General features: G+C 46.2%; 3 protein-coding genes across 3 annotated transcripts; 1 reads left to right on the top strand and 2 right to left on the bottom strand.

Annotated features, from left to right (window-relative positions):
* The first annotated feature begins 133 nt into the window (after positions 1–133).
* unc50 (unc-50 homolog (C. elegans)) lies at positions 134–3059 on the top strand. The gene is made up of 6 exons (XM_079296192.1): positions 134–223; positions 893–1164; positions 1248–1368; positions 1493–1632; positions 1880–1987; positions 2407–3059. The coding sequence occupies exons 2-6, from the start codon at positions 897–899 to the stop codon at positions 2541–2543; spliced, it is 774 nt and encodes a 257-aa protein (XP_079152318.1). The 5' UTR covers positions 134–223; positions 893–896; the 3' UTR covers positions 2544–3059.
* Positions 3060–3228: 169 nt separating this feature from the next.
* On the bottom strand, positions 3229–5619 carry LOC306797163 (inosine-uridine preferring nucleoside hydrolase-like). Its single transcript, XM_079296369.1, has 8 exons — positions 5461–5619; positions 5049–5233; positions 4718–4897; positions 4231–4342; positions 3992–4128; positions 3818–3895; positions 3601–3717; positions 3229–3503 (listed from the first exon to the last, which is right to left on the bottom strand). Exons 2-8 carry the CDS (start codon positions 5226–5228, stop codon positions 3351–3353), a joined length of 957 nt encoding a protein of 318 aa, XP_079152495.1. The 5' UTR covers positions 5229–5233; positions 5461–5619; the 3' UTR covers positions 3229–3350.
* Positions 5620–6071: 452 nt separating this feature from the next.
* Positions 6072–13607, bottom strand: LOC306797457 (uncharacterized protein). Its single transcript, XM_079296823.1, has 15 exons — positions 13558–13607; positions 11344–11531; positions 10986–11165; positions 10602–10713; positions 10344–10480; positions 10136–10213; positions 9890–10006; positions 9658–9806; positions 7642–7822; positions 7310–7489; positions 7098–7209; positions 6886–7022; positions 6624–6701; positions 6404–6520; positions 6072–6320 (listed from the first exon to the last, which is right to left on the bottom strand). Exons 2-15 carry the CDS (start codon positions 11521–11523, stop codon positions 6168–6170), a joined length of 1911 nt encoding a protein of 636 aa, XP_079152949.1. The 5' UTR covers positions 11524–11531; positions 13558–13607; the 3' UTR covers positions 6072–6167.
* Positions 13608–13728: the final 121 nt, after the last annotated feature.

Here is a 13728-nt window from a genome sequence, read left to right as displayed (position 1 = left end):
CCATGTATAGTGTTACATCCCTGAAGGAGATCCTCTTTTTTTATCTTTTATTTTGTACTGAAGGCGATCCTCTCATTTTAGACTACATTTCCCATGGTGCACCGGCTGATACCGGAAGTATCTACGTGTTCATTTTCGCGACAGATCAGGAAGCGTCTACAAATAGCTAGATAAACGAGCCAGAGTTGGGGCTTTCTCCTACTAAGGAGTACAGCAAAAACAGGTGACTATTATCCGGAGTAAATAAGTTTAGTTGTTTAACTATTACCAAATAGTTACTGGTGCGTTTACTCAGTATTCTACAAATAAAACTGACCAGGCCTTCTTATCTTATTAAACTAGTTAGCAACAAGCTAACACAGCGTCAACCAACACAGCATTGTCAGTGCTTGTTGGGTCAGTGCTTGTTGGGGGTACAACGCATACTGAGCAGTAAATAAACAGTGTATTTGGTTTATTTAGGATAGAAAATATGTATCATTTAGAAGTGTTTAATGTAACTTAGAGCATATGTAGCAAAGGTTAGCGATAGCATCCTCTGTTTCTGTGTTGTCATTTTTAAAAAGAGGTTTATAAACCTCATGTATGTCGCCCTAATACACCATAACATATTATGTGCTTTTAAGTTTAAAAACTGCATATAAAGTGTTTTTAATGTAATCACTGTAGACTGGAAGCTTTGGACCAGACTAAGGTTCGAAGTGAGAGTGATGCATCAGGTTATAAAACTGAGTATTTTAACCCCAAAATGTTGCATGATACAGTGCTCATCAGTGTAGTTGCATTGGTTTATCTGCATGTCGTTTAAGATTAGAATGCTGAACCTCCTCAGGATGTTTCCTCTCCTTCCCCACCTGTCCTTACCTCCTTTTCCCTCTCATGTGACACTCAGCACCATGTTGCCGACCACCTCACCGAACAGCAACGGCGCCCTCGGTTCGAGCGACACCGCGCGCCACACGGCAGGCTTCAAGCGCTACAAGTACCTGCGACGGCTGCTCCATTTCAGACAGATGGACTTTGACTTCGCCTTGTGGCAAATGCTTTACTTGTTCACGTCGCCGCAGAGAGTCTACCGCAACTTCCACTACAGGAAACAGACCAAGGACCAGTGGGCCAGGGACGACCCGGCTTTCCTGGTCCTGCTCGGCATCTGGCTGTGCGGTAAGTCTGCGATCGGTGAAGCGCTGGATCCAGATGTTGTCGCTGTGCTGCGATGACTCAACGCTCCCTCTATTCCTCTGCAGTGTCAACAGTAGGCTTTGGGCTGGTGTTGGACATGGGAGTGGTGGAAACTCTGAAGCTGCTGCTGTGGGTAGTCATTGTTGACTGTATAGGAGTTGGGCTTCTCATATCAACCCTCATGTGGTGAGTAGAGGGTTTGCCTCGTTGAGGGGCATGTTTTTGTGTGTATGTAATTCTTGTTTGTGCAGCTAATGTTAAAATTGAAGTCTTATAAAGACCTAAATATTATGTATTCTGTCTTTTTCAGGGTTATCAGCAACAAGTACCTGTTGAAGCATCCCAGCAGAAACTTTGACGTGGAGTGGGGCTACGCATTCGATGTTCACCTCAATGCCTTCTACCCTCTTCTAGTCATCCTGCACTTCCTGCAGCTCTTCTTCATCAACCGTGAGTAGCTTGAGGCTTTTTGGGAGTTATTTCAGTGTCTCCCAAATTACATCTTCCAAGCCAAGGCGTGAAATGGTCTTTAATACAGTTAAAAGTGCATTTTATGTGTTCAATTAAGATTTAAAACCAAATATTTATTTAAAAATGATACTTATGATCATCGTATGTGTATTCATGTAGTATAGATTACACCTGCTTCCTTCCTTTGTCACCACACTCACATCACAGTTTGTTTTGTGTGTTTCAGATGTTGTGGTAATAAACTCCGACTGGTTCATGGGATACTTTGTTGGGAACACGATGTGGCTGATCGCCATCGGTTATTATCTCTACATCACGTTCCTCGGTTACAACGGTAAGAACCAATATTGCAGCGAAGAGACGGATCAGATCGGGTTGGACTGATAACGTCTGGTTGTATTTTGTTCTGTCCTTAACACGAACCGTCTCGGTCAGTAGACAGTCAATTCATTTTCAACCGTTCAGATAATCGATAAAATGTTTCAGATGTTTTTCAAGCTAAATGAACAAACATTTGCAAGTTGCAGCTTCTCTGTTGAGGGGATTTTCTGATTGGACAAAACTGCCTATTTGAAGAAAGCAACTTGGGTTCCAAGTAGTTGTGACGGCCATTTGTTTGACCATTCTCAGGCATTTTATAGACTGAGCAATTCATTTTATTTAATGTCGTGCACATTTCAACGTGACTTTATAGATCTGTCACGTTGGCACAAAGCGGCCGCTGATGTGCTCGTCTTGTGTTTCCCCACACAGCTCTACCCTTCCTGAAGAACACCGTGGTGCTGCTCTACCCCTTCGCTCTGCTCGCACTCGTTTACGTCCTCTCCGTCTCTCTGGGCTGGAACTTCACTCAGGGCCTCTGCTGGTTTTACAAGTACAGAGTCCAGTAGGACCGGTTTGTCTCTGAGGTTGGACTCTAGTCGGCTCCAGGCCGACTCAAAATCAGCTTCCAACTCACATCTAGGTGTCAAGAATGAATTTCCAGCTTCTGTTAGTCAACATCTGGATCGGGAAGGACTCTGGTGGACTCTCCGTGAACTGGGACGCTGAGCTGGTCGACCCTCAATTGACTCAATTTTCTGTCTGGCTCTTGTGTTGAGCTCCGACGTCGGTGAACAGGGATGTGTTTGGACTGTAGTTGCGGAAAACAGGAGGATACAGCTTTTATTGTTTTTGTATGATTTGTAAATATTCTGGCAGGTTGTAATATATACACAGAGGATTGTTTCTGAAGAGGAAAACATTTGCTTTGTTTCGTTGAGTTTTCTTTAAAAAAGAAGAAATAATCCTGCTTGTTGAAGATAAAAAGGAAAGTGGAGGAACATGGGAATGACACTTTTTTTTCACCCCCTTTTTTTCTTAGTGTACATTCCAAAGCACTTCCAATAAAAGGTTTTATTAACTTAGGTTGACTCTGTCCTTCTTTCTGGAGGAAGAAATGCCATTATCTTATCATTAGACTCATGTTATCCTTTGTCTTTATATTTACTGTACAGGAGAACCATCAGCAACAATCTTCCATTACATTTTCTTAATTATAAGGAAATAGTTCAGAGACTGTACACACAGTAAGTTTCAACTCATTTATTTATTTTTAAAAGAACCACGTACATACATTCATACATAGTTCATAAGCAGTTGATGATTTCCGTAATTCACAATATGAATCATCGTGGACCTGTTTAACAGACGTCATGCTATTTCAGTGCATTCATCAACAGCTGCTTGAACTTCTCCAAGTCGATGCTCTTCATGACGAAGACCTTGTGCTTCTTCTTCAGCAGGTCCATGTAGTCCAGCACCATCATGCCTCGGGTGTGCTTCCCCTCCAACTCCACTGTCACCGCCACCTGGAGGACGACGACAAAGAAGAAGTCTTTGGATTCGTTTCTGCTAAAAACTGTCAAAACATGTCGGCGTCCAACGGGATGAAGGCAGCGTGTGAACCTCTTCGCTCTCCGTCACCAGAGTGTCTTCGATGGCTGCAGCCATAGCGTAGGTGTCACAGGTGTTGAACCCGGGTCCTGACACCAGCTCCTTTTGATACCGATCAGTCTGGACCATCTGCTCTCACCAAAAAAAAAAAAAAAAACAGGAGACACACAAGTCACATTTTATTCTGAATTCTATATTTCAGTGCTTTTAAATAAAACAACCGTCGTACCGTCCTGGTGTGGAGGGAAATCTTCTCCATGAAACGAGCCTTGTCCGTGTCCTGGGCCAGCCAAGTGTCGCAGAAAGACTGAGGGAGACAGGATGGAAGTCAAGCACTCGTCTTTTTGCATTCCACAACACTAGTGTGACTCAACTATGTGGCTTGTTGTGGTTAATTACAGACCCACGGCAGGCTGTTCCTGCAGCTGAACTCCCAGGTGGCGATGTAGGTGGGACAGGTGTAGCGGTCCAGCACGATGTAGGCCGCCTCTGGGTCAGCCACGAAGTTAAACTCTCCGCACACTGTGGTGTTACCCCTGGCTGCACACACACACACACACACACACACACACACACCTCTCGTCATTATCACAATGTAAAGTTAAACACATACAGTGGCTGTTAACTCGCATGTTAACCTACATTCTGTGTTTCCTCCCATGATGTAGAGCGCCTTCAGGTTCTTGGAGAAGGAAGGGTTCAGTTGTGCAGCGAGGGCCAGGTTAGTGAGGGGCGCCGTGGCCACGAGAGTCACCTGCACACAGTACAAGTGAGAGGACAACGTGAAGACCAGTTCAACCATCTGCCAACAATTAGTTCACCTTCTTCCTGTAGCCGAGCATGACAGGCTTTTAGCACACGCTTGGGAACCATCACTACGTCATACAGCTGTGAACCCGACACGCGTTCTTACATCCAGCCGGTTGCAGGCTTTCAGGACACGCAGCGTGTTCTTGCAGGAGTTGTCCAAGGGTGTGTTCCCATGGCTCCCAGGTGATCGCTAGGATCTCCACGTCGGGGGCTGCTCAGGCCATCATGATGGCCTGAGCATCGTCCACCCCGGTGTCCACGTTATTTCATCAAATCACACATTGAGCTCCATGAAATTCCTTTTTGGGGTTTGCCTCACCTCTCCAGGGTTTTGGTTGACAAGCTTGATCATGGCCGGCACACCCCTTTTCTTCTGCAGCAGCTCCAGGCACGGAGCGTCTGGATCCGGGACGTCGCCCAAACCGTCCTTCCCGTGGAAATCCCCGGCATGGCGTTTGTGGGCCAGCAGTGGCTCTGAACAGCCGCGGTACACTGGGATCTGAGGAGGGTGGTACATCGTGCTTGTGAAGGGGTGTGTTGCCCAATCCCAGCTGCTAATATGACCCCCCCCCCACTAAATCACAACTCAACCATCACCACACCTCTGTTGGTTGTAACCAAAGTCGTGTATTTTAAAAACACAGACTTACGTCCAGCCGGTTGCAGACTTTCAGGACACGCAGCGTGTTCTTGAGGACGTTCTCCAGGGGCGTGTTGCCGTAGCAGCAGATGATCCCCAAGACCTCCACATCGGGGTCCGCGATGGCCACCATGAGGGCCTGAGCATCGTCCACCCCGATGTCTGCGTCAATGATCAGCTTCTTCTTCATCTCGTCTTAAAGGAATGGAAGAAGAATAATTCAGTGTCTTCAGAGGATGCATGTTGTCCTCCACAATCACAACAAACAGCCGTTGTCTTTGGAGTAAATACACCTGTATTGTACAGTGTGAGCCTTAGCTTGCCACTTGCTGGTAAAAAACAATCTTGCTCAATTCATTCTTCATTGATTCCGTGATAAACAGGATGAGATTCAGCGGTAGAGAGCAAAGAGATGAACTTACCAGTCCAAAACAAGTTTCAGCCACAAAAGTGTGATCCTTTTCAAAAGCCAACTGTGGAGTGAGACTTCTCTCTGCTGCACCCTGTTTCTTATACAGCAAAACAAAAAACGGTCATGTAACAGGACACCACATGCATGTGGGCTGGGCCAATGCGGAAATACGAGGTGGTTGGTTGTTGTTAGGCAAGCAAGCGTTAAGAAAAGCATGTTTGAGGGGAGTAACAGTGTTTAGTCTCCTCCTCTTACTCCTCCTCCTCCTATTATTGAAGTATTTTTGTTTTAGTCTATAAAAGGTTGCTTATTCATGCATTAATTAGGTTATTGGGCATCTTTGACACGGATCAATTCATCCGAGGACAATTGTGTCTCATGTTTCAGTGCAACCACGCATTTTTTCTTTTGCTCTCTTTTGAAGCCTGACAACACGATTAGATTTCCATTTTTTTTCCTGCTGCTCTGCAAAATCACACCCTTATTTGAGCAAAAGGGAAAGATGGAGAGAAAATTTCCTGTTTTTGCATGTGAAGGCAATTTTTATTGCGACCAGGCAGTAATCCAACAACAGCCTGCACTAAAATGGAAAAAAAAGACGCCACAGATGCTTCAAGCATGTTTTTAAAAATGAAAACAAGAACAAAATACTGCTTTGTTCCGCTTTATTCATGATGGTGAAGCACGTTCAGGCCCTCAGCATGTGACAGAATCATTCTACTTCAGTGAATTCATGAGCATCTGCTTGAACTTCTCCAAGTCAACTTGCTTCATCACGGTGGCCTTGTGTTCCTTCTTGAGCAGGTCCATGTAGTCCAGCACCATCATGCCTCGGGTGTGGGTCCCCTGCAACTCCACCGACACCGCCACCTGGTGGAGGAACACGAGACGCTGTCGGGTCAAGATCTGAGCTGCTTTGTGTTCTTAAAGACATTAAAGCGGCAGATGCTCGCCTCGTCACTCTCCGTTATCAATGTGTCGTCGACGGCGGCAGCCATGGCGTAGGCGTCGCAGGCATTGAAGCCGTTTCCCTCTGTGATCTCCTTCTGGTAGTCTGCTGACTGAGCTTTCTGCAGAGACAAGACATCACGAAGGTCCACGCTGTGACAGGAGATCACTTAAAGGGCTCTTAAACCCACAATGTTAAACTCTGCTCCCGCGATCTGCACATACCTTCATGGAGAGGGATGTAATCTTTTTCATAAAGGCAGCCTTCTCCGTGGTTTGTCCCAGCCAGCGGTCACAGAAAGACTCAAGGAAGAACATTAACATTACTGGTTAGTAGAACACGTCAAAAGGACACTCCTGAAAGTAAACTGCCATGTGAATGTGTTGCTTTTGATGTGGGAAACATTCGTGGAAACGTTCCAAACGTCCAGGAACGCCCTTTTAAACGAGACTCTGTGAAACAGGTTGCGCGTTCAGCCTCGCTCACCCACGGCAGGCTGTTCCTGCAGCTGAACTCCCAGGTGGCGATGTAGGTGGGGCAGGTGTAGCGGTCCAGCACGATGTAGGCCGCCTCGGGGTCGGCCACGAAGTTGAACTCTCCGCACACCGTGGTGTTACCCCTGGCTGCACACACACACATTCATCGTTCTTAATTCACACATCTGGGCGGGTGAATTGATCTCGACATGAATAACCTACATTCAGTGTTTCCTCCCATGATGTAGAGCGCCTTCAGCTTCTTGGGGAAGGAGGGGTCCAGTTGTATGGCGACTGCCAGGTTAGTGAGGGGCGCCACTGCAACCAGACTCACCTGAACTCAGAGAGGGGGGGGACAAAAAGCTATAAATCGTACTTATTTCATCAAATCACACATTGAGCTCCATGAAATTCCTTTTTGGGGTTTGCCTCACCTCTCCAGGGTTTTGGTTGACAAGCTTGATCATGGCCGGCACACCCCTTTTCTTCTGCAGCAGCTCCAGGCCCGGAGCGTCTGGATCCGGGACGTCGCCCAAACCGTCCTTCCCGTGGAAATCCCCGGCATGGCGTTTGTGGGCCAGCAGTGGCTCTGAACAGCCGCGGTACACTGGGATCTGAGGAGGGTGGTACATCGTGCTTGTGAAGGGGTGTGTTTCCCAATCCCAGCTGCTAATATGACCCCCCCCCCCACTAAATCACAACTCAACCATCACCACACCTCTGTTGGTTGTAACCAAAGTCGTGTATTTTAAAAACACAGACTTACGTCCAGCCGGTTGCAGACTTTCAGGACACGCAGCGTGTTCTTGAGGACGTTCTCCAGGGGCGTGTTGCCGTAGCAGCAGATGATCCCCAAGACCTCCACATCGGGGTCCGCGATGGCCACCATGAGGGCCTGAGCATCGTCCACCCCGATGTCTGCGTCAATAATCAGCTTCTTCTTCATCCTGCAGTATGTTCAACAACGAGAAGAGCTTAATACGTGTGATAGAGGGTCTTTCAGCTTATTGTTTTGCTTTCATGGCGCACTATTTTACAAATGTTTGGTGCTATCAGCTTATTTAAAAACACAGCAAAGTATCAAAAGGACCCGTGTCTCAGGAATGTTTGGTGAAAAACGTGCATGTGCTTTTATCTTTAAAGGAACATTGTAATGGTGGCTAAGTTTCTCTATGTGTCTCTTTTTGAAAAACATTTTTTTAAAGTTTATTCAGTTTTTTTTTTTCAAAGGTCTTCAGGTTACAATTTTCTTTTTTTTTACATTAAAATTGTAATCACTCAATTTATTTTTTAAATAAAAAAAATGAAGTCCAATTTTTTAAAGGTTTTTAAAAGTTTATTCAAAATTTTTGAAAGAAATTGTTATTTTTTTATTTGAAATTTGTTACATTTTTGAAAATTGTCATGAAGAGGCTGTCTGGTTTGTATCGAGGTCAGTCTGCGAGAGAGCGAGAGCGCGAGAGCGCGAGAGCGACAGCGAGAGCGAGTGTGAAGTTACAGTAACATAAAAAATGTTCAGTTCGCTTGTCTGCTGCTGCTCTTGTTCCCACAAAGACCAACAGAGAGGAACTGTTTGTTCTGGCGTTCTCCATTACGAGGATTCTTTTTATTTTTTAATAAAATCGTTGGAATATAAAGCAGTGGTAGAGGTAGGTTTGTCAACTGTTTTAATGTTGACTACAGATGAAAAGAAGCAGCGTTCCGTTTCTGTGCAGTTTACTTCCGGGACACACAAGGAAACTGAAGCTTTGAATATTGTGCCTCTGTTTTTTTATTGAAGTACACTTGGGACTTTTCATTCTTGCCTTCGACTGTGATTTCCCATTTCTTCCACTTTAGCGTAGCCTTTCTTATTCTGTGTATTTCTGTATTGACTTTTTTGATTTAGCTCGTTGTTGAAAGGTGCGAAACAAACACTCGTACCTTGCCTTCTACACAACACGAGCCTGTGATAATCGCCTTTATTGAGGAAATTCAAAGTTATTCCCAGTAACAGGTTAAGGATTAATTATGTTGACATTCTGGGTAAAAACTCAATCACACAAATAACGTCAAAATCCTCACCTGGTGAACGGAGCGTGGCCGATGTTTACTGCTGTCTGCATTGGGAGCAGCTCACCTCCTTTTAAAAGCCACGGGGCAGAGAGGAGGTTCTAGAGAGGCAACCTCCCAGCTGAGTATAGAGGAATGTGTTTTTATTTCACACCAATGTCCTTTTCTTATGAACAGATGCATTCAAAGCTGCCTCTGTCATGACAACCAGATTGTTTACCACTTTAGAGGAACAACAACAAAGCAGACTGTTTGGTCTCGGGAGCATCATGCAGTAGATCGGAATCTCCCACAGGCTACAGGCAGACAATCTGTTTCAATTGTGCAGTGCTGCATAACGTCCTGCATCTTCTGCAGCATAAACAACAAGTAATTACAAAATGTTGCAGCAGGAATCAACAGGAAACAGTGCAGCTTGTGCTTTGAATCAAACCCTCCGGTGTTCAGCCAAATGGAACAGTGAGTACGAAAGACATCTGTGAATCATGATCTGATCTGAAGATAAGCGATTGCAGACTTTTGGGTTTCAAAGCATCAATAAAATGTGTTTTTCTTGGAAACAGCTGTGTGGGTGTGCTTCTCCTGGAATGTGCAAGCTGGATTCTGCAACGGATTAAACCCCAAAACAGGCAAAAACAAAGTCCAAGGAGATGTTTTCATGACAAAAGTCAGTTTTATTCATGAAGGTGAAGCACCTTCAGGCCCTCAGCATGTGACAGAATCATTCTACTTCAGTGAATTCATGAGCATCTGCTTGAACTTCTCCAAGTCAACTTGCTTCATCACGGTGGCCTTGTGTTCCTTCTTGAGCAGGTCCATGTAGTCCAGCACCATCATGCCTCGGGTGTGGGTCCCCTGCAACTCCACCGACACTGCCACCTGGTGGAGGAACACGAGACGTTGTCGGGTCAAGATCTGAGCTGCTTTGTGTTCTTAAAGACATTAAAGCGGCAGATGCTCGCCTCGTCACTCTCCGTTATCAATGTGTCGTCGATGGCGGCAGCCGTGGGGTAGGTGTCGCAGGAATTGAACCCACTTCCCTCTGTGACCTCCTTCTGGTAGTCTGCTGACTGAGCTTTCTGCAGAGACAAGACATCAGTCAGCTGCCACTAGAGGGGCCCCCAAGCAACATCTATGAGTTTCTCTTTCATCATGAGCATGTAAAGATGCACAAAGCACTCAATTCTCTCAAGAACCCAACCTCTTACCGTCATCCAGAAGCACGAAATCTTTTCCATGAAGCGAGCCTTCTCTGTGTCATGAGCCAGCAACTGGTCAAAGAACGACTGAGGGAGGAAACCATCATTGCATCTCTTTTCACTCGTCACTTTAAACATAAATACTGTCGTAGCGAGTGAGGAAGTCGTTTAAACGCCACTGTTCAGATCATTGTCAATGGTTCTGTCGAAAGCTCACCCACGGCAGGCTGTTCCTGCAGCTGAACTCCCAGGGGGCGATGTAGGTGGGACAGGTGTAGCGGTCCAGCACGATGTAGGCCGCCTCGGGGTCAGACGCGAAGTTGAACTCTCCACATATTGTGGAGTTACCCCTGGCTACACACACACACACACACACACACACACACACACACACACACAGTCATTATTCTCAGTACCATCAGTGCACAGAAGAGAAGAATAAAAGATTGACTCCAGACTTAACAGTATAACCTACATTCAGTGTTTCCTCCCATGATGTAGAGCGCCTTCAGCTTCTTGGGGAAGTCGGGGTCCAGTTGCACGGCGACAGCCAGGTTAGTGAGGGGCGCCGTGGCCACGAGCGTCACCTGCAGACAGCAGCAGAAAAGCAACGTATACCTTCAGATCTTTTTCGATCTTTTCGAGAAGAAAGACATGATGAGACTTATCCCGTGTCTGAAAACTTATTTTCAGGTACAACTCATTTTCTATCATCCAAAAAAATCAAGATCTTTTGATGCAGTCCATATCACTTTGCAGTTCCCCACAGGCTTGTTGTGATCCAGACACACTTCCAGAAGGGGAAAGTCACAAGATAACCAGACCCCTCGCTGCCTGCTCCCCCAGGTATTTGTCTCACCTCTCCAGCGTTCTCGTTCACCATCTTGATTATGGCCTTCGCAGCTTTCCTCTTCTGCAGCAGCTCCAGGCCGGGAGCGTCCGGATCCGGGACGTCACCCAGGCCGTCCTTCCCGTGGAAATCCCCAGCATTTTGTTGACGGGCCAGCAGGGGTGTTGAGCAGCCGCGATACACTGGGATCTGAGGAGTGTGATGTTTTGTGCTTAATACAGCATCATAACGTGGAGAACAACATACATTAACCCCTTAAACCCACTTTAATCAATCAGAACACCAAACCTCCATTGACATGCACCGATTTCTGCCCGTGTACGAGGGCTTCCTTTGGGACTGTCGTTTCAGTCAGTCACAGACTTACGTCCAGCCGGTTGCAGACTTTTAGGACACGCAGCGTGTTCTTGAGGATGTTCTCCAGGGCCGTGTTGCCGTAGCAGCAGGTGATCCCCAAAATCTCTACATCGGGGTCGGCGATGGCCACCATGATGGCCTGAGCGTCGTCCACCCCGGTGTCCACGTCGAGGATCAGCTTCTTCTTCATCCTGCGTTCTACAACAAGGAAAAAGAGACAAGAGCAAGCGTGCACGCTGAGGGGCGAACACCAGCTAAAGGTATTCGTCGCAACCCAAAAGTTGTTCTTATTGGCTGAGAGAACTCAAGGCACTGCAGTTCAGGAAAACGCACACAAATAGATCGATTCAGACGTGTTGTGCAAGAGGAAGCTCTTTAATACGACTTGTTTTCGATTGAGATCTTGCACTTTTGATGTGTTGATACGTGCACAGGTCTCCATCTGATTTTCTGCACTGGTAGTATTACACACATATGCTCTGCCTGCTTGCAATATTCAGGAAGTACAGTATTCCCTGGAGGCCTTTTTATACCTGCAACATTGCATGAGGTTGCAAATGTTCGACACGTTTTGTGCTTCATGATGTAGTGGGGAACGCTCCTCAGAATAGGAGGTGTGTTGTGAATGCAGCACTCAGGCTCCGCCCCCCAATTAGTGCCAGCATTCATAAGGCACCTGTGGTCCTGGCCTCACTCCTTCTCGGCCCCTGTTCTGGTGGTGAGTGTCACACATATTGCTCCTCTTGTTGCCGGCTGACTACTTACCCCTTGTTTGAGGTGGTAAGTATAGTCACAATCTTAATTTGTATTATTTTGCAGCATGGTGTGCCCTTTTAATCTCTGTTTATCATTTGTAGGTTCACCTGCTCCTGTTTTGCTGCCTCTGTTTTGTCTGATTGTTTTGCCTCTTTTTCTTTCTTTAATTCTTTAAAATAAATGTTTGTTTTACGAAACGCGTCTGTCCAAATACCGGTAGTGAATCTGTGTGCCCTTAATAAATTGTCAAGTCATATATTAGGGTTGTTTAAAGTTTTTATTTCCCAGGGTGGAACTCCCCAGGTGGCGTTGTTGGTCCCCTTTAATTTCCCCTCCCCCTTAAGGCCTCGCTACATTCAGATTCAAATGTTCCCTCAGTCAGCAAGACATAATAAAGAAATGCCACGAGAAGGCTGGCATCTCAAGCGTAGAAAGACAATTGTCCTGTACTTTGGGTTTTTAACAATAATTGTCTGCGCAACATGTCATTAGGCGTGGCGGGGTGCGAGGAGTTTCAAGATTCACACAAAAGATTTCACGCAGCCTTTTAAGCAATTTAAAAAGTTGAGAATGAGAATATCTCCATTGTCTGGGGAGAGGGTCGACCTTTCTGTGGTGACTGGAATATTATTGGGCCTGTCCAGCTTCACTCTGATACTTCTGTCAGCACCTGAACCAGGTGTGTGTCTGTGTGACTCTCACAGAGGGGGCGTGTCTACAGCACCTGCCCCAGGTGTGTGTGACTCTCACAGAGAGGGGCGTGTCTACAGCACCGGACTAAGAATCACTCCGCCGTGGTGAAAGCAGTCTCTCTACAGTCTTTTCCTTCTCATAGACATCTGGAACAGCTTCACACTGAAGTGGGTGCGTGAGTGGATTTCGTAGCGTGGCTCAAGCATTTTAACCAGATTTAGAAATCCTTTGTTTTCTACACCGGAGTGTCCCCGTCGCTGACAGACGGGATGGTGTCTCTTCATATGTGTGGACATGCTGATGTTTTGCCGTTGTCGCGTGTCTCTCTTTAAATAACGCCTACATACCGTAACGCTTTGTCCACCACCCTCATCCGTCATTATACGTTACACGGAAGACAAAATGTTCCCAAACTTGCGACTTAAATGACGACGCGGCTTCTGACGTTCCTCCGCTCGCCATGACGTCACCGTTGACCGCTTCTAAGCTGCTCCGGTCACGTGAACGCACTACTGCTTTATGTCTGTTCACTGACACTCTGCATTGATATTCGGGGACTTGTTACTTGAAAAGGAACAGCAGCAGTAGAGCTTTACACACGATGATGATTACACTGTAAAAAAAAAAAGTGATCCGAACCGTGAGGGCTGATCCGAACAGGTTTTTCTGAATTCATTTTTTTTTTTAAAGTGCTTGACTCATGCTCATCCACACACCTTTACATGTCTGTCCTTTGTGAATGGTCTGAAAATAACAATATCAGTAAAATCCTCACCTGGTGAGCAGCTCCTGATGTCTACTGATGTCTTTGCTGAGGCTGACTGCCCTCACCTCACCCCTCCTTTTAAAGGAACATGTAAATACACAACGAGAGGCGGCGATGAAGTAAAACCGCGACGCCTCACCTACAGACACACCTGTACCAGCCTGTATAATGGCTCTTTGC

The sequence above is a fragment of the Melanostigma gelatinosum genome, assembly GCF_949748355.1.
Source record: "Melanostigma gelatinosum genome assembly, chromosome: 24".
Classification (NCBI taxonomy): Eukaryota; Metazoa; Chordata; class Actinopteri; order Perciformes; family Zoarcidae; genus Melanostigma; species Melanostigma gelatinosum.
Note: the sequence above shows the minus strand (reverse complement) of the source record. Positions and strands in the feature narration are given on the sequence as shown.